The following is a 26,122-nucleotide window of genomic DNA, read 5'->3' on the forward strand; positions in this document are numbered from 1 at the left end:
CTTGGTAGCCGGGTGCTCACTAAACTGCCGGTTCCCGATGGAGTTGCTTCCCATGATGCACTAGTCCAGTGCATTGGACCCGGTCAAAGCCCACAATCCTGAATCTGGAGAGAAGGGAGGGGGTAAGTCCTGGACGGGGCTGCCCACTCCCTGGGCACCAGGCAATCACAGCTCTATCACCACACACGGCTGCTCCCTCATCAGAGGAGGAACCAAAGGCAGGACTGGAGGAGTCTTTTCTCTGGGCTTCTAGTCATTCAGAGGCACATGGCCTTGGGCTCCTCCAAGAACCTATCCAGCTCAGAAGGTGCTCATAGTGTGCTGGGTAGTGTGCTGGGTAGTGTGCTGGGTAGTGTGCTGGGTAGTGTGCTGGATACTGTGCTGGGTAGTGTGCTGGGAAGTGTGCTGGATACTGTGCTGGGTAGTGTGCTGGGTACTGTGCTGGGTAGTGTGCTGGGTAGTGTGCTGGGTAGTGTGCTGGGTAATGTGCTGGGTACTGTGCTGGGTACTGTGCTGGGTAGTGTGCTGGGTACTGTGCTGGGTAGTGTCCTGGGTAGTGTGCTGGGTAGTGTTTTGGATGCTGTGCTGGGTAGTGTGCTGGGTAGTGTGCTAGGTAGTGTGCTGGGTAGTGTGCTTGGTACTGTGCTGGGTAGTGTGCTAGGTAGTGTGCTGGGTAGTGTACTTGGTACTCTGCTGGGAAGTGTGCTGGGTACTGTGCTGGGTAGTGTGCTGGGTAGTGTGCTAGGTAGTGTGCTGGGTACTGTGCTGGGTAGTGTGCTAGGTAGTATGCTGGGTAGTGTCCTGGGTACTGTGCTGGGTAGTGTGCTGGGTAGTGTGCTGGATACTGTGCTGGGTAGTGTGCTGGGTACTGTGCTGGGTACTGTGCTGGGTAGTGTACTGGGTAGTGTGCTGGGTACTGTGCTGGGTACTGTGCTGGGTAGTGCAGTAAGAACAGTTTGCCAAATATACCAGCACATTGGCGTGGAGGTACTTGCAGACCGAGAACTTGGTCTTCTCTGCGGGCAGAGGTGGGAAGAGGTCATCAGTGTTTTGAAACAGTTCGGTGACTTTCTCCAAGGAGAACCAAGCAGTGACACGTGAATAAGTGGGAGGGCTGGTGGCTCGTCCCCACTTCCCGTCCCCTGGCTGAAGGCCATCCGTCCAGAACACGGGGGCCAGAGCCAGTTGCGGTTGCTGCACCTGACGAGAGGATCCTGGTGAATGTGAAACTGGAGAATGTGGTTGAAAAGTCCCGCAGGCACCCTGAGGCCGGGCCATTCCCGGCTCCAGCTCGCAGCTGCTGGAAGGGCCTGGCCTGTGCATGGGCCTCCTTGTGGTGGGAGGAGGTGACAGGGGGGATTCTAGGTCAGCGGCAGGAGAAGTAGCCCAGTCCAAAGTGCAGCAGTGCGAAGGGGGAACCGCAGTGAAGTCCTGAGGGCTGTGGGCAGAGTTCCTGAGGACAGGCCCCGCTGGGCTTGTTCACAGCGGTAGCCGCAGGACCTGGGTCTCTGCCAGCCACCTCACCTGTCTCCTCTCAGTCATTCACGAGGCAAGTGTCACTATCCCCCCTCACAGAGGAGAATGCTGGGACCTGACCTGGCTGTCAGGTGGGAGAGGTGGGCTTCAGTCCTCTCTGAACCTCTGTGTCTTCCTCTGTACAGAGCAGGCACCAGGGGAATGTTGGGTGGACAGAAGGATGGAGGAGGCACATTGGGGTGGGGGACACTGGCAACAGAGAGCGGGGGCTGACGGCAGAGGAGGGAGAGGCCTTCACCTGGAGTCTCTTGTCACCCTCTACACGTTGCACTAAGTGAGTGTTATTTTTTTTTAAATAAATCTAGAGCATATTAAAGAGGGCCAATATCTCCCAAGATGAATAAAGGGTCACTTTTGAGAGATCTACAAAATGAATAAATAAATAAATAGATTAATTAATTACAAGAAAGGTGCTTTGACAATAACTACCTGTACTCAGATCCGAGATATGGACGCACAGATGTTTAAGGATGATCTAAGTAATTGGACTGAAATGTTACACACGGGCAAGGGGGAGCCACGTCTGTGTCCCCTGCAGGTGCGTCCACCCTGGGAGCCTCCCTCCACAGCACGAGGCTGTGTGCGAGAGGAGGAAGAGAGGGTGGAGCAGGGCCCTGGTTTCCTGTGCTCACTGCACCCCATACACAGGTCTGTGGTTTAGGAGCCAGGAGATTAACCAAGATTGGTTCACTCACCAGGACTCACTAAGACCTAAATCAAGCCCCTGTGGTTAAGAAGAGCTACTACTACAAAGAGCATTTGAACTGCCTGTACCTTTGTACCAGGTGCAGAGCTTGGTGATGCTGAGACGCTTGAAGACCAAGGTTGGAGGAGGAGGAAGAGGAGGAGGAGGAGGAGAAGTAAAGGCAGAGAGAGCAAGAGGAGACGGAGAAGGAGAAGAAAGATGAGTGAATAATCACTTCAAAAACATCATCTGATTCCTTTTAGGCTTAGTCCATCTGCTGCCTAGGCTGACGTCCTGGGCACACACCCTGTGCACTCACAGAAGCCTCTGACCTCCAAGGGACTCAGCCCTGGTTGGAAAACCTGCAGTGGCAGTCTTGAAATGTTGACTCGTTTTGGAAGAAGGGGCCTTCCATTGTAATTTTGCCCTGGGCCTTGCAAATACATAGCTTATCCTGATTTCTGTAGCTAGAGACCCGCACCCTGGGAATTCCATGCAACCTGAGACCACACCACACTCCTGGGCCTCTCCTTTATGCTTCAGAGTGTTTGACGAATGTTACATGTCATTCAACGGTTACGTGGAAAGCTTCTCCCCGGAGCTCAGGAGGCTGAAGCAGGAGGATCTCAAGTCCAAAGCCAGCCTCAGAATATTAGAAAGGCCCTCAGCAACACAGCAAGACCCGGGTGCAAATAAAATAAAATGTGCTGGGGATGTGGCTCGGTGGTAGGTGCTCCTGGGTTCAATCCCTGATACGCCCCCCCCCCAATTAAAATAAATAAAATTCATAGGTGCTTATTATTAAATAAAACAGGAAGTCAGATATACCTGAAGAGCTAAAAGAGACTTAAAGTGTGTAAGCATCAGGGTCACCGTGGGAGTGGTCCAGGCTGGACGTGGCCCCCGGCCGTGGGGTGCTGAGCCTGGGGTGCCCGTCCTGTGTCCCACACTCGGCACACAGCAGGCCTTCAGGGCAGGGCACTTCATTCCTGAGCTCCGACCTCCAGGTCACAGGGAAGGAAGGGGGACATGGTCCTCCCCACTGCCCTTCGCTGCTCTGCTGGCCTCCTGCCTCTCCTGGCACTGCCTTCCTGCCCCTTCCAGCTCCTGAGGCCAGCTGCCCTCTGCCTCTGCCCTGCAGCTGCTCTCCTCCCAGCAGCTCTGGCCCAACCAGGGCCCTGAGTGTGGGGGCAGCCCTCCCCCTCCAGGCTGCCCTCCCCCTGCACACACTCCCCTCCCCCAGCTTCATCTGGCTCATGGACAAGTGGGGGAAGGAGACGTGGGACAGACAGACAAGCAAGGCCAAGTGTCTTCCCCTGGCCAGGGCCCTCTGGGGCTCCCTCTAGCTGTTGGTGGCCCTTGCTGCAGTGAAATCCACAGTGCTCAATTCAGAGGGCCCCTGATGGCTAGTGCAGGCCACTAGGGGTTGAGTGGTAAGCGTTTTATGCAGGCCCAGGATGAATGTTCACGCCACAAAGGTTCCCTTGAAGGCTGTAGGGCGTTGCATCTTCTTGAACAGAAATGTAGCTTGCTTTCTGAGCCGCAGGGGGGATGGTTTCAAGGTGGACAGACTCTAACTATTTTATGGTTACCTTGAGCAACTGGAATATTCTTCTAACTCTCCAAAATATATAAATGGATTTAAGAGACAATCTCCAATCCTCTCCTTCTATAAAATCAGATTAGCCTCGTGGTGAGGGCAGGCCCTTAATCCCTTCAGCTCAGGAGGCTGAGGCAGGAGGATCAGGAGTTCAAAGCCAGCCTCAGACAAACTGAGGCCCAAAGCAACTCAGTGAGACCCTGTCTCTAAATAGAATACAAAATAGGAATGGGGGTGTGGCTCAGTGGTGGAGCGCCCCTGAGTTCAGTCCCCAGTCCCCAACAAAAACAAATTAGTTCCAAATTGGATATTTGAAAAAAATTGCATGAAACTTTGATTTTTTTGGTATTTATGACTACTCTGGAGTAGAAAGCAGACTTCACACCAAAGTGGAAGAGACGTTCTTATACACTCAGAGACACGCCCCAACACTTTAGCAGGCACAGTGTCCGTCTGTCCATTGGTCATACACACTCGAGTGAACCCTTCTGGTGGATGCATTTATGCTCTCAATTTTGTCCAGAAAAACAACAGTGATTCAAAAACAACAGTGATTCAATCTTGAATCAAAAAAATAAAGTTCTTACCTCTCTAGTGAAAGATTATAGCGTGCACAGGGTTTAAGGTAAGAAACAGGACAAATTCACGCGGACATACAACATAGTCTCCTTACTCTCGTGTTGGCGATGTGCTGGAGCATCGCACTCGCACACATTTTAGAAATGTGAGTGGCTGTGAGCGTCTTGACTCCTGAAGTTGCTATTTAGTAAAGAATTGGGGTGTCACTGGGAGAATCCTGTCACTCCTGGGGGTGGAGACAATGACATGGGTTAGGCCTGGGGACCTGTGAATTTTCTCTCTCCTGCTTGTTCCTCTGCCCTGCACTGAAGCTCATTGGCCACACGGGCTCATTCCAACTCCCTCAACTAACACTATAAATACAGGTCGGACTCATTCACGTTCAGTGTCACATCTCCTCGAAGCAGATCCCGGATATAGGTCACTTAGTGGGCAGGTCACCCCAAGGAAACAACAGACAGGCCATGCCACGTGTCTCCGACAGCCCCAAGTCTCCCTAAGGCACCCTGCCGTCCCCTGCTGAGGGGTAGAAAGAAGTTGGTGGTCACATGTCTGTGCATGCTCAGCTCAAAGTCACTGTGAAAGGTTCAGACGGGGAACACAGACATTTCAAGGTGGCAGACTTGAGCCCCCTGGGCATGCTCAGTTCAGGTCCCAGAGACGGCAGGTGTGAACCTCTCTAGACAGGCTCAGTTCAATAGGAAATGATCCAAGCGTTATCTTGGAACCTAAAAGAAAACAATAAATAAAGAGTGGTCCCGGGATCTTAGATGTCACGGCTGGTTCTTTGTTTCTCCAAACAGTTTGAGCTAGAATAAAACCCACACCATATTGAAGGTGTGTGAGGAATTGGCCTGTAAACGTGCCTGTCCCACTTAGTAGCTAACAGACTCAGTCCCTGGTGAGGGGGACATATTTTAGCCCCAAACTGCTCCGGGATTCAATCTCCATTACGGTTGGCTTGGAAGTTTGTCCAACTGGACGTGATTTTTATATTTGTTCAAGGGCTCCTTTTCCTCATCTCTAGTGTATGCTCACAGCTCTCTATCAGAGATGGGAAAACCAGGGCCCAGGGGCCACACCCACCCTAAACCTGTTTGGAACCTAAGGTTTTCCTGGAATGCAATTACACTTGCTTTCCTATCCCATCTGGCTCTTCTAGAAATCTCTTTTCACATCACAGAGCTGGAGATCCTTTCTTAAATAAGGAATTGGCCAAAAAAATATGACCTCCCATGGAGTGAAGACGGGTATCTCCTTCCCCTCCACCCACCGGCTGACCCCACCCTAAGTGCCGGACACTTGGCCCTGTGTGACCCCAGAACTCTTCACACTTCCTCAGTGAGTCTAGCTCTGTCTTCTCCACTCAGTCCTCATTCTAAACCTGGGTGAACGGGTGCCGCGCTCTTGTTGCCTCCTTAGTTTCTATACTTTGTCCCCACCCCCTTCCATTTTGGCATTTGGGACTTCCCAGTTGCTTTCTCATAGGTGTGCTTTGAAAAGGAAATTTTCTCCAAAAATGATCACTACACACCACCTTCAACAGACTTCCAAACACTACAACGGATTCCCCGACAACCCGTTGACAGTTGTTTTTGAAGTTAAGTATTTCCAACCATCAGTGGGAAACGCACCTCTCTCTACTCCAAGGTTAACAACAGAAATGAAGGAAACCGTCATATATGAACACTGTGGAGCTGACCATTATGGGAAAGTCCGTGTAAAATCAAGCTGCCGGTATAAATAGATCGTCCTGGATGATCTTAGCCATTTCCATAAAAGCTAAATTGCAAAAAAGTGATATTAACCACCATCTCAGGAGAATGAAACATAACCATCCTTCCTGATAAGATTAGTTATTTATTCTTCCTTAAGAAGGCATCCCAGTGTATTATGGTCAGTTTGGGGGAGAGGTTTCTAGGGGTTGAACACAGGGGCAGGCGCTTAACTACTAAGCCTCATACCCAACCCCTTTTCCGCTAAATCTACAGACATGGTCTTGCTAAACTGCTTGGGGGCCTCACTAGTTGCTGAGGCTGACCTCAGACTTGCTATCCTCCTGCCTCCGACTCCTGAGCTGGTGCCCCTGCAGGCGGGCTCCACCACGACCAGCTGTGTTCCTGTTGACAGTGTGGCCAGTGCCCCTCTCCAGTAGCTGAAATGATTAAGTGGAATTGCCGACTGGATTGGTTTAAGAGGTGAGGATTAAGAAGATTCTGGGTGTGCCCATGGGGTGTGTGTGTCTAGGAGTGATTGGCTTCTGGCCGAGCCAATTGGAGAGGAGACCCTCCCTAAGCGGGGGCAGCTCAGATCAACAGGATGGTGGATAAAAGCCAGAGGCACAGGGGGGCCCCAGCAGAGACAAGCTCCCTTCTTCTCCAAGGGGCTCTTGATGGATCCTGCGACCAACTCAGGTTGTGCACTCTGACAACCTCTTCCCAAGTGGACTCTGCCCGTGATTCTGCAGGGAGTTTCCAGAAGCCTTGGGTCGTGGACCAGGGAAGACGGTGGACCCTCTGGACCTGGGCCCAGCCTCCTGGTTCTGCCAGCTCTCCAGCCTGCAGACGGCCGCGGTGGACTCTCCAGCGTCTGGTGGCACCAGGCGACCTAATATCATTGTGCCTCCTGTTGGTTCGGTTCCTCCAGGGGATCCTAATCCCATCGCCGACGGCAGAAATTCTTCTCAGGTGAAAGGAGAAGCAGGTCAAGACCCTTCTACCCAGAGCGCGTGTGCAGGAGCCGCAGAGCCAGGAGAGAGGACTGCGCTCCGCTGCCCTCCAAAGAGGGTGGGACCTGGGCTGTTGCCTCCTGCTGTGACGTCCTAGTGTCCTCAAGGTTGGGGGACATAGCAACCGGGCTCCCACGCGCTTGGCTTGCCTGGACACCCAGCACCACTTGACAGTGTACCTGTGGCTTCTCCTCTCGACGCGACTCGTCTGGAAGCAGCCCCCGCAGCCCCGCGCTCATGGGCGGCTCCCTGGCCAGGTGCCTGCAGAGGTGCCTGCGCACCGCCTGGGCCGCGCTGCCGTCCTGCCGCGCGCAGCGGCCCGGTTCTGCCAGCCCCAGGTCCGTGCGCCGACCCCGGGACCCAGGGCTCTTCCATCCTGCGCTCATCTTCCCGGGCTTCTTTGTCCTCTCCCGAGCCCTGCCCCGCATCGTGCCAAAGACGGAGCCAAATGAAGGCCCCGGGCCAGCGGACCCCCCGGATGCCCAGCCCGGGGCGCCCAAGCCCCCTCTCTGGCAGCTCTTGAAGGCGGGGCTGAGCGCTCCTGGCCCAGGCCGCACCAAGAGAGGGCCTCCGGGTGCCCAGAGGCGCCGACGGATCCGCAGCCCGGTCACAGTCCTCATCGACCCGCCCCAGCGCCCAGGGACCCGCTACGAGTGCCCACCCGTGGCGCCCACCGCAGACCCGTGCGCCAAGGCCACCGTGCTCCAGGCCCTCAGTAAGTGCCCCAAAGGCAGAAAGAAGTTTGACGGTCCTCTCTGGTTTGAGAAGCCAGAGCCTGAGGTCCCCAAGCCCCAGGTTGCCAAGCCCCAAGTCCCCAAGCCCGAGGATCCTAAGCTTGAGATTCCAGAGCCCCCGAAGACCCCGGAGCCCAGACCGTCTGCTTTCGCGCCTGTGATCAGCAACGGAGTGACCCGGCCCTTTGCGCCCCAGCCGGAACCTCTCACCAGGATATTCCGCCCAGTGCCCAGGAGACCCAGGCAGGGCCTGCCCCCCAGCCACCCCTTGGCTGGCCGTGCCCGCTGTGTCCCCTGGTGCAGGCACTGCACTGGCCAAGGACACTGTCTTGCAGCTGGAGACCCGGGAGCAAGTGCCCCCCAGTCCAGGGGCCTCGGGCCTGGCCGCCGGGCTCAGCAGACTCAGCAGAAGATCCCCCCTGAGCCCCGGAGACCACCCAGCCCCATGGTGCCCCTGACAGCCCCCAGAGGGCCCAACGGCCACCTTCTGTTCAGATACACACCTACAGTCACCATCGTGTCCTACTGACTCCGCTCTACCCCACGGGGAGGCTTTGGCCACCCGCAGACTGGCCACTGCTTGGACTCACAGGTCTGCCACTCCCCAACCTTCCTCTGTGTCACCTGAGGAGCCCCCACTCTAGGAGACTGTTGACCCCTCACCCCTGGCCGCCCACTCCCGCTTCTCCCTGGGAGGAGACTGACCAGGGAGGTGGCCTCCGCCCCACGTGCCCATTTCTTAGTAAAGTGTTGCTTCTTGTTTCATGGAGTAGGAATAGGAATAGTGAAGGTTTGTTCTCCTAGAGATTGTCCTGTTCTTCCTTTCCAAGACTCTCCCTGGAGGTTCTCCAACTGGACACTGTAGAGGGTGGGGCCTCTGGTGGTTGGTGCTGTGCTGTGCATGGGAGGGGGGACCAGCAGCTTCCCTGGTCTCTGAGGGGCAGCTGAGCCAATCCACAGTGTCTGCAGGCAATTTCCAATGGCTCACATGGCTCTCAGTGGAAGCCACCCATCTAGCTAATTTACAAGAAGAAAAGGGGAAATTTTCATAATGTGCTTTCAAGTAATAAAGATTAGAAGTATAATAATTTGTGTAGCACATTGTCATTTGTACAAATTATGTTATGTAACTATCTGTCCGTGTTCTCAGGATGTCCTTTGTAACATACCGATGGGTTTATCTCTGCATTTAGGTAGCTTAGATGTTGTCGATTCAATATGAATTTATCTTTTATCAATGAAGTTGGTTAAACTATTTTAAAATAGTAATGGGCACATTACTAATGATAACATAATATATTCTGTATTCTGTAACATAGTTAATATTATTCTATTATATAAACGATACAGAAACTATGAAGTTGTGTTTCTGATGTGATAAAGAAGGGCAGAAACCAGGCTGAGGTCCCTTGGACACTTGGCCTGGGCGGATCTTTCTATGCAAAGTCTCCACACAGTGTTGGAACTTGAGCCTCGTGGTCTTCCTGTTGAGAGGCAGGGGACCCAGCTGTACCCAAGCCGTCCCTCTTCCCCTGGAGCGTGGTGTCCAGGGTGGAGCAGAAGAGAGACCAGGAAATGCACAGACACACTTTGGGGTGGGGCTGGAGGGACGGCAAGCTCTGAGAGAAAAATAGTGGTCGTTCTAGAGCTTCTCAGGGAAACCGGAAAAAAAAAAGAATCAACCTTGTAGCTTGAAAGTTTGCATCATTCATGTCTGGGATGGACAGGGCACAGTGTGTCAATGACAGAGAAGAAGGGCTTTGGCCTCTGATTGTATCAACTGAGACACTCTGGGCACTTGGGATGGTCTGTCCCCTGTAGGGTAGGATTGTCCTGAACCTTGGGGTCCGTTATTTCTCTCTGGTCTCTGCTGTAAATGCTGCAGCTCTCTCCAGTCCTGGGTGTAGGTCCAACCCCCAACTCCCACTCTACCCCATCCCCGTGCACATGCACACACACACACACACACACACACACACACATATTTCTGGGTGGAGCCAATACTAGGTGGTTAAACTGCCAGGCAGCCCGGCTCTTCATCTGTAGCCGCAAAGTTGCCATGCACAGAGGTTACCCCAAACCTTGAGGCTCTATTTCAAGAAAATTTATGTATGAAGACTGAATTTGGAAATCTGGGTCATTTTCAGGTACCACAGACCCCTTCTCTGTCTCTGTCAGACACTTAAGTGTGTAAGCCTCAGGGTCACCATGTGAGTGGTCCAGGCTGGACGTGGCCCCCAGGCCGTGGGGTGCTGAGCCTGGGGTGCCCGTCCTGTGTCTCACACTCAGCACACAGTAGGCCTTCAGAGCAGGGCACTTCATTGCTCAGCTCTGACCTCCAGGTCACAGGGAAGGAAGGGGGACATGGTCCTCCCCACTGTCCTTGGCTGCTCTTCTGGCCTCCTGCCTCTCCTGGCAGCCTCTGGAGCTGAGGGCCGCCTTCCTGCCCCTTCCAGCTCCTGAGGCCAACTGCCCTCTGCCTCTGCCCTGCAGCTGCTCTCCTCCCAGCAGCTCTGGCCCAACCAGGGCCCTGAGTGTGGGGGCAGCCCTCCCCCTCCAGGCTGCCCTCCCCCTGCACACACTCCCCTCCCCCAGCTTCATCTGGCTCATGGACAAGTGGGGGCAGGGGAGGTGGGACAGACAGACAACCAAGGCCAAGTGTCTTCCCCTTGGCCAGGGCCCTCTGGGACTCCCTGTAGCTGTTGATGACCCTCGGTCCTGGTGGGCATCCATAGCTCTCCATTCGAAGTGGTCTGTGGGAGCCTTTGGGGCCCCCTCTGGGGACCTCTGTCCTGCAGGTCCCTCTTACATGGGAGATGCACCGTGACTTCTTCAGACCCCCCACCCAGCACGGCTCGGCCTCCCATGGCGCACCTCCAGCCCCACTCCGCCACCTTGCCTGGCCCTGCAGTGGATTTTCACAGCCCCAGACTGCGTCCTGTTCCTCTTGGAAACCTCCTTTGGCCCCAGGAAGGCGCCCAGGTCCAGGCGGCTCTGCACCATTAGACCTCTCCTGCTGAGAGGCTCCCGCTAGTTTCTGCCCCACGGCAGGCACACGCAGGGACCTGGCATGCCGTCCTCTCTCTGGAACTCTAGCTCCTGCTCTTCTGGTGGCAACTGGAGAGAGTCCTGAGAAGGTCTTTGACCGGGGAGCATGCAGCCAGGGGCAGCCATGCCAGTCTCCCCTGTCACAGACACCTCTGCCCTCTGATCCTATCAGTTCTGTACCTGGCTTGAGGTGCCAGGCCAGCATCACTCCAGATGCATAGCTCTGCTACGGAGCGGGCACCATCCAATCCTCATGGCCCCTCTGCCCACAGCCCGACTAGCTGTGTTGCTGCATCTGCACAAGGGCCCACCCCTCTGCAGGCCCACTCCTGCTGCCCCTCTAACCCTCTTAGGGAATCCCAGGCTGGCCCTCCACCACCCACTGGGGTCCTGGTGCCCTGACCAGGCCACCTCCCCAGCAGGACCTGCAAGAGTGCAGCTAAGTATGTACCCGTTGATGGTTTCCAAATAGGAAAATATCTCCAGATATCAGGAGATCCTGAGTTCGGTCTCACTGTGATCCAACTTGACAAGAGTCACTGTATCGAGGGCTGTGTCCAAGGTGGGTGGAAAAGAGAGAGGAGTCAGCATCCTGTTAGTTACTTGAGTATCTTTAATCAGTCACCGTACATTTTCCATTCAGGCTATTTTGATCCGACTCATCTGCGCATCTTGGTACCTTCAAATCCTCTGCGACGTTCATAGAACAAGGAGTAAGAAGTAGCCAATCTTCAGCATCCCCGTACCCAGTATCCCTGGAAGGGATATTTCCATTTCTACTGTCTTGGTTTCCTGGGGCTACTGTACCCCACCCCCTCCAGAGTGAGGGGCTTAAGCAACAGAAATGTATTTTCTCATAGTTCTGCAAGTTGAGCTCAAGACCAAAGTGCCAGCGATGCCGATCCTTCTGAGGCCTGCCTCCAATCTTTCCATTAACACACAGGTGTCCCCTGCCTGTCCTCCCTGGGTCTTAACTCTGTGCACATCTGCACCCTAAACTCCTCTTCCTATAGGAACCCCGGTCTGATCGGATTAGGACCCGACTTTGGCTTGAGAAAATGCATATGCACAGGCCCACCAACATCCGTCACCCATGTCACTATGCCCCGTACCATTTGTGCTGCTTTTTCATGAAATCCATACAAGTAAACGTGTAGCCTCCTGTCGGGAATCCCAGCAGCTCGGGAGGCTGAGGCAGGAGGATCTCAAGTTCAAAGTCAGTCTCAGCAACTTAGTGAGGCTCAAAGCAACTCAGCGAGATTCTGTCTCAAAATATATAATAAAAAGGGCTGGGGATGTGGCTCGGTGGTTAAGAACCCCTGGGATCCATCCCTGGTACAAAAAAAAAGAGTGAAAGTTTGAATGGTTTATTTCAAAGAAATATTTTGAAATTATAGTGTATTAAATTATATCATTCATCATAGCATATCCTGAGCTCTTGTTGAATATGGAGTTTTTCAAGCTCATATATAAAAGTAAGGGTGATTCTTGCTTTTCTCACTCTCTGAGTATGTCTTGAGAACATTTTAAAATACAGAATAGGAAAAAAAAAGTCCATGTTTCAAAAGTAGTAGTGAACAAGAGCACACATTCTTCTTCTTCTTCTTTTTTTTTAAATGCTCATCTACAATGAGAAATGTTGCCTGTTCCTGTTTCTGAAGGGCAAACACGGCAAACATAGATGGACTACCAATTGAAGGTCTGGGAACTCTGTGTAACACACCTGTAGCGGGCATTCCAGAGCACTGGGAAGCGGTTGGGGGTCATTATCTCAAACATAAAAGAACCTGCGTTCGTCACCTTCCACAGCCACCAAGAGGCTGGGAAAGAGGGACAGGATCGCGGGAAATACCCCGCGGAGTTAATATCAGATGGTTCTCAATAAGTCAGTTAAAGTGCTGTTTTTTTTTTTTTTTTTCTTTTTCCGTAGAAGAGCAGGTTGGGAAACCTAGCAAAGCTGGGATCCAAACACAGCCCCCCTTCCAAAGAAGACGGCCCCCGCGCCCCCTGGAAATCGGAGCTCCTTTCTACCAAGACAACCGGCTGCAAGTCAAGGTCTACTGGAAAAAGACAGAAGGTAGGCCCAGAGCTTTGGCTTCACCATTACTTGTGCTCAATTGCACAGTGATATAAATAAATATAGGATTTTTTTATAGTAGGGATTGAACTCAGGGGCCCTCAACCACAGCTCTAATGGTATTTTATTTAGAGACAGGGTCTCCCTGAGTTGCTTTAGTATCTCGTTTTTGCTGAGGCTGGCCTTGAACTCACGATCCTCCTGCCTCAGCCTCCCGAGATGCCGGGGTTACAGGTGTGCAACACCGTGCCCGGCTAAATTAATTTTTATTAAAAAAAAAAAACGAACCGTGTTACCTAATTTGGAAAGTATCACCTCAATATCAGTTATTGGAATTGCATGTGGATTGGTGTTCTTTCAGAAGCTGTTTCAATCAGCTGTTTCCCGTGGACGTGTGGATATGTGTGCATAAAGCATACACAATCATTGGCACACAGCATTGCATGGCTATGTGCTATCACCACCCAGTTCTCCTAACATTTTCAAGTGGCTGCATCCTATGGCTTGTCCTGATGTACCACCTCACTATTCCAGTACAGCAAGATGTGGAGGTGCCCGTATAATTTCCATTTCATAACCAGTGCTATCATGAACACTTCTCCTTGGGATAGATTCTTCTTCTCTGAGCATTTATCTTTGGTATAAATTCCTTTTCGTTTCCTTTACCCTGAGGATATTAATTGTGGCAAGAGCACTTTAGAATACATGACGTGCAAAATTTAAATGCTTCTATGCATCTTAAAAACATAAGCAAAACAGGTAGTTTTTTAACTGTTGCTCCAGAATTTTCTTTCAAGCTGCTGAGAACTAGTCTATAAACCAAGCAACATAGCTCTTATGATCAATCTATTTCATTCCTAGCAGAAGTTAATTGAATTTATAAGTCATTAAACATTTATTAAATGATTATATACCAAAATCACATATCCATATTAAAATTAATTTATAAAAATATGACATTAAATTTTATTTGAACTATTGCATTGATCAACTGTTAAATAAAATTATAGAGTAATATTAATATCAACCATATTTCTTAATAATGCTAAAACTTTCCAGTGTGGTGGTGCACACCTGTAATCCCAGCAGCTCAGAAGGCTGAGGCAGGAGGATCCCAAGTTCAAAGCCAGCCTCAGCTACTTGGCAAGGCCCTGAGCAAGTTAGGAAGAATCTGTCTCAAAATAAAAAATAAAAAGGGCTGGGGATGTGGCTCAGTGGTCGAGTGCCCTTTGGATTCAATCTCTGGTACCAAATAAATAAATAAATGAAAACGAGTCTTTTTCCAAAGCTCTGTGGTACTAGGTTTGTACCCAATCAAGCATACGTGTGCAGGTTACTTTGGGGAAATTTTCATATTGTCTTTTGACATAATTTTTCAATTTTGAGATAATAGCTCACTGTCTTAACCACTGTAGACTTATTAATTAGTTTCATGAGACATCCCCAAGTTTTTTACTTGTTTTTACAAATTGCCTCGACAACTCTTAGCCCTTTGCATTTTACCATAACTATTTGAATTAATCCTTCAGTTTCTACACAAACCTTTTGTGCTTTTTATTAATGTTGCAATTCATCTATGTATTCATGATTGGAGAATTCCCATCCTGTTTAAAAATACTGCCCAGCATGGTCGTTCATGCCGATAATCCAAGTGGTCTGGGAGGCAGAGGCTGGAGGATCACAAGTTGGAGGCTAGTCTTGGCAACTTAAAGAGGCCCTACGCAACTTAACGAGACCCTGTCTCGAGATAAAAATTACAAAACAAAACAAAACAGGCTAATGTTTTGGTTCAGTGTTTAAATACTCCTGGGTTCAGTCCCCAGTACCAAATAAGTAGGTATACAACTGAGGGCTGGGATATAGCTCAGTTGGTACAGTGTTTTCCTAGCATGCAAAGGGTCCTGGATTCAAACTCCAGAACCACAAAAGAAAAAGAATTAAATAATAAAAATACAGAATCTTACAACCTGTAAGCATGGTGGTATATTCCTTTATTCAGATTTCAAATTTTCCTGTCAATCCCGTCTCCTGATATATTATTATAAAGAGACAATAAGACCTTTTATTGTGGTTATTCCAAGATGTGTCCATTCTGATCCCATTATAGATGACACGTGTTGTCTGAGCTTCATTTTGTCATGTTTGCTTTTGGTGTTTTATAACTGCATTTTTCATTCATATTCTGACTCTGAATCCGGAAAAACTGCTACGCTGATATTCTCCTTATTTATTTCTAAACTTGGATTCCCTTCATTGACGCTGTGCATGGCGAGTTAGACGTCTCTGAACGCATCTCCTGTTTAAGGCATATTGGAAGCAAATTCCCAAATTTAAAAATACTTTTTCAAGGACTTCTACCTGATGCTACTGGTTTGTGGGAGGAAGGGATGGAGTCCAGAAGTAGATTCATTGGGCAGTCAGGATAGAATTCTCATGTACAGTTGGACCCTGGTGTCTGCAGGAGATCGGTTCCAAATTCCCTGTGGATATTCATGTCCTTGATATAGAATTATTTTATTTGCATATAAATTATGCACCTTCTTCTGTATACTTTATACCATCTCTAAGCGACTCGTAATACCTAATACACTATGTAAACACTGTGCAAAAACTATTTACATACAACTGTTACACTCTTTTCATTTGTATTACTTTTTACTTTTTATAACAACTGTTACACTCTTTTCATTTGTATTACTTTTTACCAATCTATTGCTATTTTTTTCCCAATATTTCCTACTTATTGTTTGCTTGGACAGTGTTGCGTTTAATATTCTGGGTACAGGTCAAGCCCTGCACTCAAAATCTAAAGTATAAGCTCCTAAGATCTCAATAACTTGGAAGAGGAAGGTAGAGACATTTTCTGTAAATGACTATTGCGGGAGTGAGGGTCACCAAACGGATTCTTTTTAATTCAGCTCAAAAAACATAAACACTGGGAATGTGGCTCAGTGGTTAAGCACCCCTGGATTGAATCCTCAGTACCCAAATGAAAATTCTTTAAAAAATTTAAAATAAAATTATTGAGGACATTTCAAATCTGAGCTTATTTAACATTTCCTGTTCCCAGATGGCTTTTACCTCCCGAGGGCAATATGGTTCCTCCAGCACACTATTTTTCTTTCCTGTGTTAGATTATAAGTGAATGAGCACTCATTCGCTTATCATTTGATAAATGTTTGCTGAGTATATCCCTATCTTGTACGGTGCTCATCTTTGGGCACCCAATAGTGACACCAAGTGGGCGCCATCTTGGAGTTCATGCAGCTGTAGCCAAATGGGGTCTCAGGATGAGTCCAGTAATCCCAGGACAACCTGAGGGGACGCTACATGAGAGGGCCATGCTGAGGCAGCCGTGAATGTCATGAGGCAAGACCTGGACCCGACACCCATGTTGTGCTCAAGGTTATCTTCTGCACCCTGAGTGCAGTGTGGGTGATTTAGGGGCAGAGATCAAGTGTGCAGAGTTAGGGACACGGAGTGTGGGTGTCCCCATTCCTTGCTCCAGTGTGAGCCACCATATGTAAAGTGCTAGCCTGTGGTCAATATGCCCTACCGCCCCAGGGTCTGTAATTATCTGTAGACTTATGATCTTCTAACTTAAAACATATCTTTTTTTTTTTTTTTTGGTACCACGGATTGAACCCAGGGGTACTTAACCACTGAGCCTCATCCCCAGCCCTTTTCTTATATTTTATTTAGAGACAGCATCTTGCTGAGTTACGGAGGCTGGATTTGAACTCACGATCCTCCTGCCTCAGCCTTCCAAGCTGCCTAACATTGTATTTTATTGGTGTATTTTGTTCATTATTAGCCTAGTTCCGTCCATTTGCAGGATGCATGAGGGCGGCCCTTTGTATGTGGTCCATTACTCATGGATTGACTTCATCCTTACGTATAATGCAGAATTCTTTTTTTTTTCTTTTAACGGGCCTTGATGTCTGCCATGTAAGCCTGAGAGCCCCTTCGTACGCCGTTTCCTTTTGAACTCGATGTCACGGGTGCCCACTTTATATCTCTTCATTCTCTCCTATTTCACTAGCTTCTTTTCTGCTTCCAAGTTGCTCAAAACCAGTTCCCACCACATCAACCCAATTTCTTCAAAGAGATTCCTTCCCATCTGCAAACCCTCAGCAAACGCTTGGCCTGAACGTTCCAGATGAGGGGTGAATCGGGCCGAGCCGGGCCTTGCACACCCCGGGGCACACTGGGGCGACTGATAGTGTTGCACTGAGTCATTGCTGTATTTCTCTGCCGTGCTTAAATGTCAACACAGGTTTATTCTCCATATTCACTAAATAATCAGGATTTCTACTGAATCTGTATAATACCGCCTTTGACTGTGCATTTTTTATGCGTGTCTGTAAAATTTTATTTTCTGTCTTCCTGCTCTCTCAGTTGTGGGCGGGGGGGTACTGAAATTGATCCCAGGGGCGCTCGACCCCTGAGCCCTGTCCCCATCCCTATTTTGCATTTTATTGAGAGACAGGGTCTCCCTGAGTGGCTTAGGGCCTCCCTTTGGCGGAGGCTGGCTTTGAACTCGTGATCCTCCTGCCTCAGCCTCCCGAGCTGCTGGGATGATAGGCGTGTGCCACCGCACCCGGCTCTGTTGTCTCCGTTTTAAGAACATCAGGCTACATGGCTTGGACCTGGAATGTCCTCCAGGGCCCATGTGTTGAAGGTTTGGTCCCCAACTTGGCTGGGAGGTGACGGAGCCTTTGTAAGAGGTGGGGCCTAGTGGGAGTTCTTTTGGTTGTTAGGGACATGTCCCCAAGGAATCTTTGGGACCTTGGCCTCTTCCTCTCTTTCTCTTTTCACTCCCTGACCATGCTGGGAGCAGGTTGGCTCAGCCGGTTGTCCCCACCATGGTGTGCTGCTTTCTCAGATGCTTGAAAGCAATGTGTCTGCCCCAGGGTGATCTTGAACCCGGAAAACAAAATGAACCTTTTCTCTCTATAAGTGGATTCTGTCAGGTATTTGTGACAGTCAAGGCACGCTGACTCACACAGGCGGAACGTGACTACCAGGCTGTTTCCTTTGTGTGTTTTGACACCACAGATCCCAGCATCAACAGATACCACGTGCAGTGGTTTCCGGAGGTGTGTGCCCACAACCAAACGGCCGGATCGGAGACATCATCTGCCGTGACCCACGTAAGGACACGACTGTACTCATCGGCCCTGTGGAGTTTGGGGATGCATTTGGTTTGTGCATGTAACAGGTCGTATTTTGCATTTTATTTAGAGACAGGGTCTCCCTGAGTTGCTCAGGGCCTCACTTTTGCTGAGGCTGGCTTTGAGCTCACGATCCTCCTGCCTCAGCCTCCCAAGGACTTACCATCTAACGTTCTGCCTCTCTTTCTCTTGTTCCAGGAAAATCACATCATTCTTCAGGACCTGTCCTTTTCCTGCAAATATAAGGTGAGCGTCCAACCTCTCCGGCCCAAGAGCCACTCGAAGGCAGAGACCATTTTCTTCTCCACCCCGCCGTGCTCTGCCCTGAAGGGGAAAAGCCACAAGCACGTTAATTGTCCCGGTGACGCAGGTAGGAAGGACTTGTTGCCCGTCCAGGTCCCTGGTGGTCCGTGACCCTTTTGAAAATGTTCCTCCTTGCAGAGCGGCTGCCTGCGGTTGCTCTGGGTTGGTTTTTCTGTATGAGACACACACCCACCAGCCCCTGGGGACGCTCCCTGACCTCCTGGCTTTGCATCCCACAGGTCCCGTTGGGTCCAAAGTCCTGGCCAAGCCAGAGAACCTTTCCGCCTCCTTCGTGGTCCAAGACGTCAACATCACTGGCCACTTTTCCTGGAAGATGACCAAGGCCCACCTCTACCAGCCCATGACGGGGTTCCAAGTGACGTGGGCGGAGGTCACCACGGAGAGCAGGCAGAACAGTCTGCCCAACAGCATCATCTCCCAGTCCCAGATCCTGCCTTCAGTAGGTGTCCCTCGGTCCCCAGACCCCCGACGTGGGTGTCCCAGGCTCACTTCCCATGGCCACTTGGAGTAGCTTACGTGGGTCGTGCTGCCCGCCGTGACCTGGACTCCCGTTTCTGCTCCTGTCCCCTGAGCGCATCATTTTGTGAGCGCTAGACCTCGTGGTCACAAGGATCCCAGTTGACAACTGGGGCTGGGGCTGTGCCCAGCACGTGGGACGTTCGAGCCTCAGTATCACACAAAAATAAATCAATAAAAATTATTGTGTCCATCTACCGCTAAAAAAAAAAAGATATTTAAAGAAAGAGTTAAGAACTGGCGGATGCAGTCGTCACCCACTGTCTGCTAGGGCCACAGGCCTTGCCCCACCTCTATCCAAAGCAAACCCAGCCATTTCCCTCCATCTTTGGTCACCCCGTGTCCCTCTGATCCAAGTGGACATGCCCTGTTTGAAGTGCTGAATTGGGGGGAAAAATAGCTCAAAGAGGTTTGTTGTTTGTCTCCCCTTCCCCCCGCCTTCAACTTTGGCAACAGCCCCTGATTAGTTGGACACTCTTCCAAGCCACTGAATTCCTTGGCTTGGGAAGAAAAAAAAAGAAATCATGTGTGGGAAAACCTTCTTAGAACACCCAAACCTTGCTCCAAAATTCAAAAGAAACAAAAACGCCTTAAAAACCCCCGGAAGGAGAGGGCCCGTGGCCACGGGGACGTGGTGGTCTCATGAATGCCCGCGGTCGGACCCGGGTCTGGGCACCGGCGGGTGGACCGTGTGGTGGGGAGACCCGTTGGCTCCCTGGCCGCCGTTGGGACCGTGGAGGATCCACATCACAGGAGGAGCCGCTGGGAACCTCACTCCATGGAGGAGTCTCACGTGAAGGAATCAGGGGGAGGAATGGGCGGGCGGAGAACTGGCCTCTGGGCACACTTGATCTCTGCCAAGGGTCTCGGCTGCCAGGCATTGAGTCAGGGGCTAAGAAACCACAGAGAGAAGTCCAGAAAGTTAGGAGGAGCCTGGACCGAGCTGCGGCTTGCAGAAGCCAGCCGACGTGCATGAGACTCTGGTCCCCACGGACTGTGTCCCCCCAGGTCACTGATGAGCCTGTGTCGCATGTCACCCTGCAGGACCATCACGTGCTCACGGTGCCCAACCTGAGGCCATCCACCCTTTACCGGCTGGAAGTTCAACTGCTGACCACCGGAGGAGAAGGGCCGGCCACCATCAAGACCTTCCGCACGCCAGGCCTGCCGCCCTCGGCTGCCCACAGTGAGTACACCCGGGGGGCCAGGCGCCCGGCCGGGCAGGATGTGGGTGAAAAGGGAGAAGCAGGCCTTAGTGAGTATGCACGTCTGGGAAGCACGGATTCTCCTTCTCTGGAACAGGACGGTCCCCGCCTGATTCTATTTACTGGATTCGCTTTCGTGAAAAGTAGGTGGAGGGTGCTTCCTGCCTTGCACGCCTGTTGGTCCTGCCTGACTCCTTCTAGATTCTTCTTCCTTCCTCCCATTTTATCTTCTACATGATACATTTTCCTTGTCCCCGAATCCGTAAGGACACGTGGGAAAAGCCTAGAGTTTCATATATCCCTTTGAAGTTTTTTTTTTTTTAAGTTTAAAAATTTTAAAGATATTTTTGAGAATTTAGCTTATTTTTATTATTACTATTTTGGGGTACCAGGGATGGGATCTGCGGGGGTGCTTCACCACGGAGCCACACCTCCAGCCCTTTTTAAGTCTTTTTATTTAGAGATGGGGTCTCACTGAGTTGCTTAGGGCCTCACTACGTTGCCAGGCCTGGGTTGGAACTCGGGATCCTCCTGCCTCGGCCTCCTGCGCCGCGGGGAAGACAGGTGTGTGCCACGTCACCAGGCAAAATCAAGATTTTCATAGATTAAAACACAAGAACTGGTTTTTGTGAAGATGCTCATTTTTTTTTTTATTAGAGATTTTACGATTATATATGGCAGGAGTTTTCCTATAGTACACCCAGGCATCTACTCTATTTAGAGCCAAATTAAGTAAAATTGATGAAAAAATATGCTCACCTAGTCTTCCCAAATGAATAGCAGCCTCTTGATGATGTTTAGATCATGGAGCTCATGAAAGTTTTATTGCTTAAATTCAAAAGCCAATTTTTAAAGATCTGTGCATGGATAAGAAAATTGAGATTAATCTTTTTTTTTTTTTTTGGTACTGGAGATTGAACCAGGAGCCGCTAAACCACTGAGCCACTTCCGCGGCCCTTTCTGTTTTTTATCTAGAGACAGGGTCTCGAGAAGCTGCTTAGGGTCTCTCTAAGTTGCTGAGCCTGCCTTTGAACTTGAGCTCTGATTTTTCGAAACAGTGGATGGCATTTGCATCTACGACCTGGTTGGCTTTGCGGTTTGCAGAAAAGCAGAAACTGTCTCCCTGAGAGAGTTTGCGGGCCCTCTCTCTGCATTTGTAGCGGTGGAATAAAACGTTTCTCCAAAAAGCTCCTTTGAAATTCTGTTGACCAAAATCACTTGTTCCTTTTTAAAATGGTGCCTGGAGGAAATAATAAAGAAGATCATGATTTGCATGAAGGACTAGGAGCTTCTCTCTTGGTCATTTTACGGGTTGGGGGGTGGGCACAAGGAAAGAGGAAGGGAAAATTGGGGCAAGACAGAGAAGAGAATGAGTGAACGTGTGTCGGGGCCCTCAGGGTTGCAATAGGAAGGATTTCCCGCAGAGGCAGCGAGCGCTAGCTGCAGTCCGTGGGTTTGCACTATTGTTCACTATGTGTGGAGCAATGTGACCGAGAGGTTTTGTCACTTCTAGGACCCCACCTGAAACACCCTCACCTGCATCATTACAAGCCTTCTCCAGAAAGGTACTGAACTGCTCCAAGGCTTGGAGGGACCGGGGACATGGCCACGTCCCCCCGCCACCCGCCCCCAAAGAAGCGGCAGGTACTTCTGCGATACCTTCGTCTCCCGGGCAATTCTGTGCACCTCTGCTAGCCCCAGCTGCTCCTGGAACAGCGCAGTCAGTCCCCAGGACGGACAAGAGTTCCCTCATGAAAACCAGACCAGGTCCAGTCAACCCTGAATTTCAGTCTTGTCGACGGTTTTGCTCATCTCGATGGACTATTTGCAGACTCGAGATCTCCCTGAATTTGGAACAGTAAAATATCAAAGCTGAGGACTGGGACCGGGACCCGGTTCACATGCATATCCCACATACCTTGAGTCCACAGATCAGACTTGATTAAATTATTGTTTTGATTGACAAGCCTTTGGGCCTGACGTCTCCAATCTTTCATAAGAGCCTTTTTTATCATGGATGGGTGGTTTTTAACTCACAGACTTTGTACTCTGAATTACACTCCTAAATTCGAATCTAAAAATGGTCCCGCATTAAGCGTATCAGGTTTCTTTTTACACAAAGAATACTGACGATCCAGTCTGTGACTTATTATTAACCAGACACCACAAAGCAGAGGAACTCAATGGATTAAGATGCTTCCTAGATTTTTTTTTGCCTTGGAACAATGAAAATTCTTTCTCGAGGACACCTTTTAGTAGTTCGCCCATTGTGGGAGATTTTCCTGGTGTGTTAACTTATTTATTTTGTTAGTGCAGAAAACCACCATTAATCTGCTTTGTTTCACTGTCAAGAAATTACAAAACGTCTTGCTTCGAATGAAAAGATCTGAACCCGTGAGCGTTTTTGAAAGACCTTTAACCGAGTTTGTGTCTTTTCTGAATCTGAGGGAGCTCATTTGCACGTGAGAATGTTCTCCATGAAGTAAAAGATAAATAAATAAATAAGTCTTTGATTGATAAGAACAAAAGGATGATTGTTTCCCTTTCACTAACCTTTACTTTCTCAAATCTATTAAATCTCTTTTGATTGCAAAATCTACTCGACTCCAGACCATCCCCAAGTACAAGGAACTCAAGTCACGAGACGTCATCAAGGTCACGGTGGTGCAGAGTTTGGGGGGCGGAGGGGGCAACCTGAAACACAGAACTATTTGAGTTGAGGGAACACGCACATCCGTGGTTTAAGATGTGCATAGATGTGCGTCTCTGCAGCACCAGTGTGTGTGTGTGCTCATCTATGTCTGTGCATATGTCCGTGGGACGATGTACTCCTACACGAAATTACTCAGGTACTGACCCCTACAGGAAAATAACCAGAGCATGCATTCGCTATCCCCAACTAGGACGGATTCTAGGGTCATCACCAGCATCTGAATTTCAATCTCTTAAGGTTTCAAAAACACTGAAACCGTTAACGATTGGCCACGTGCATGTCTTTTTACCTAAACCTCTCACGAAACAAGTCAAAATACGTGTGCCAGCAGAGTTTGGTACTTTTGTAGAGTTAAAAATGCAGGAGAGTATGTGCATAGATACAAAAATATTATTAAATTATTGTGTAAATTTAATGCTATAAAATTTAATCGTGCTTCTTTTGTCTGGGGAGGAGACCTCGAGCAAATATATTTTCAGTTCAGATGATGAATCTGAATCTAACATCATCCTTAAGAAATCCAAAACAGCTTTTATGAGAGTCTAATTTTGTTATGTTACTCAGATTTTTAAATTTTAATAGTGTTACTGAAAGGAAAACACTGTTAATGAAGTTGTAAAAGAAATATGCTTCTTTTTTTGAATTTTAGTAATCCCCAGAAATAATCAAATCATCAAAAATTGTTAAGTTTTTTTTTTGAATTTTAGAAATGTGAGTGCCCTAACAAAAGTGACAAAAATCTATTCGTTTTTTTTCCAAAATAAGATACCATTTTAGTTCATCATTTTTGAATGTGTTTTATTGAAATTAGACGCATTTCTCTCTGATGAGAAAAGTAGAAATCCAATGATTAAAAAAATCGAGTTGATCAATAATATCCCCCCACCAGATACAGATTCACTCCTTAGTGATGAATTTTTCTGTGCCCACATCTTTTTCTAATGGAATTTCATGGAAAGGATTTTTACAAACTACCGTGTGTCCTTTAAATAGCTCGTTACGGCATATGGCGTATTAAAGAGAATAAAGTTTATGACAGCTATTTTGGAAATGCTTATTAAGTAATACTTTCAGATTAAAAACACACCCAAATCCTAGAAATACCCAGCTCCCCGACACCCACATGAACGGACTCAAATCGATCAGGATTTCTCAAATGTAGCACTTTTAAATTGAGGCTGCAGACGTCTTTGCTGTAGGGAGCTATGCATTGCAGGGTGATTACCTGTCCCCCCAGGGGGTACGAGAAGACCCCATGGAGAACTGGTGCTCGAGAGTGATGTTTACTGAAAAGATGAGAATTTGCCCTTTATAAGAAACCTAATCGTTGGCAGGAGAAAAGCCCCAGGAGCTGTGGGTTAGCCAAGAAACGAATAGACTCTAATTTTGTTCCTACATCCCGTGCAAAATGTAGTTTCCAGACTGAATTTCAGCTTGTGTCTGCATCCTGCAAGAGCACATATTCATCTTGCCCCATGTATCAGCAAATGCCACGTACAATACTGACTTATTTATGTCCTTTATTACTCTGTGTCCACCGTGTTTCAAATTCACACACCCCCATAATGGCAAATAACTCTAAATCTTAATAAATGAGGATTTACACCATAACCAGAGCACCAAGGCTAAGTATCTGCATGTTCCTGAAACTTCATCTTGAAATGTAAAGGGATCCGTGCAGACGTGCACTCTCACCTGTGATTCTGCATGACCACGGTCGGTTTCCTGTGAGGCTTGGACCCGCCTGACTGTCTTACCTCTGCTGAATATTTTAGCAACTTATCCAGTTTATAGAGTGATTAACTGAGTTCTCTATAAAGCTATTATTTTTCTCCTCTTCTTTAATTATAACGTAGTTTGCAGATAACAGAGCTGTTACCCTCTCACCCCAAAAGGTCTGTGGAAGTCATGTCGCTTCTCGCACGGTCATTGAAAGTCAGTATTTATTTATGTGTGTAATAAAAAAAAAACAGTCGGATTTCTGTGTATGTCTGTCGTGTTATTTAGAGAGAAGTAACCTTGTAAAAAACGTTTTGTAAAAAAAAAAAAAAAAACAAGAAAGTATTGTACATAGCCTGATATTCCATGACTCGCGTGATTTTCCCGTTAGAGTTTGTACATACTGATTCAGTAATAAAGCATCTTTAAACCCGTCTGGGGATTTGATCCATTCATTTCTTAAAGAAATATCTCTCTCTCTCTCTCTCTCTCTCTCTCTCTCTCTCTCTCTCTCTCTCCCATCCTTCTCTCTTTCCTTTAATTTAAGAAGAAAAATCACCAGTGTCCTATGAGAGTTTCAAAACATCTAAGTCTCCCCGAAAGTATGAATGGAATTTGGCGTCTGCTCAGTGTGAACAGGACAGAACTTCAGTTTAACGAGTATATTTTGGAGTTTGGCAATCAACACTTCAGGGTCTTTTCATCGTATTGAAACTTGCAACTCCTAATCTGTAGTAAAACTGGAGTCTGCAGTTTTAAGTTGCTTTTCCCTGCCTGGACGTATCCGGAAAATTGAGGATCTTGGCGGTATTCATAGCATCTACTCAAATGTCTCTTTTTACTACTCCATAAAATATGGAAGGCCTAAAATCTCCCCTACCTTCGTAAAGTACAGCTTTACGAAGTTTGTAGCACCACCGGGAATTCAGGTGCGGAAGGCTACATAGGACAAGAATAGGTGTGGGGGAAGGATGCAGGATGGTCAATCCAGAGGAGCAGAAAGTACTTTCTGATTGATGGAAATGTTCTGGAACCAGACAGAAGCCGTGATGGTGAACCATTGAAAATGTACGAAATACCACTGAATCGTGCTGCTTTTGGTAAAGGTGCATTTCACATTGTGTGAAGCTCACCTCCGTTCAAAGGTGATGTTTAGCAATACCACCTAATTCCCCAGTGCCAACATGGGTGGAGGGCGTATTCGGTATTAAATGTGCATTCTGTTTAGTAACTCGTAGATATTGTAAGTATATTATAAGATTATCATATAAGATCATTATTTTATAAGATTATTATAAGTTGTAGAATGTTTACTGATTTGTGATTGATGGACCTTGTTGTTAAAGGAAAAGCAGATTTAGGGGTGAGAGAACTGAAATTTGAAAATAGGCATTGGGACACAGGGTGTGTACCCATTTCTTCTCTACCTTGAACTTTTTTTTTTTTTTTTTTTGGCCCTGAGGATTGAATCTACAGGTGCTTTA

At 48.6% G+C, this 26,122-nt stretch overlaps 1 protein-coding gene across 1 annotated transcript in view; it reads left to right on the forward strand.

Moving 5' to 3' along the window:
• The window catches only part of Anos1 (anosmin 1), a 102,808-nt gene extending 77,734 nt beyond the window's left edge, over positions 1–25,074 (forward strand). The window contains exons 9-14 of the mRNA XM_078035151.1: positions 12,841–12,987; positions 18,046–18,140; positions 18,360–18,531; positions 18,704–18,924; positions 20,046–20,187; positions 21,720–25,074. Of these exons, the coding sequence (XP_077891277.1) occupies positions 12,841–12,987; positions 18,046–18,140; positions 18,360–18,531; positions 18,704–18,924; positions 20,046–20,187; positions 21,720–21,778 (836 nt within the window). The 3' untranslated portion in view covers positions 21,779–25,074. The remainder of the gene's footprint in view (positions 1–12,840; positions 12,988–18,045; positions 18,141–18,359; positions 18,532–18,703; positions 18,925–20,045; positions 20,188–21,719) is intronic.
• Positions 25,075–26,122: the final 1,048 nt, after the last annotated feature.

This window comes from Ictidomys tridecemlineatus, chromosome X, assembly GCF_052094955.1.
Source record: "Ictidomys tridecemlineatus isolate mIctTri1 chromosome X, mIctTri1.hap1, whole genome shotgun sequence".
Taxonomy (NCBI): Eukaryota; Metazoa; Chordata; class Mammalia; order Rodentia; family Sciuridae; genus Ictidomys; species Ictidomys tridecemlineatus.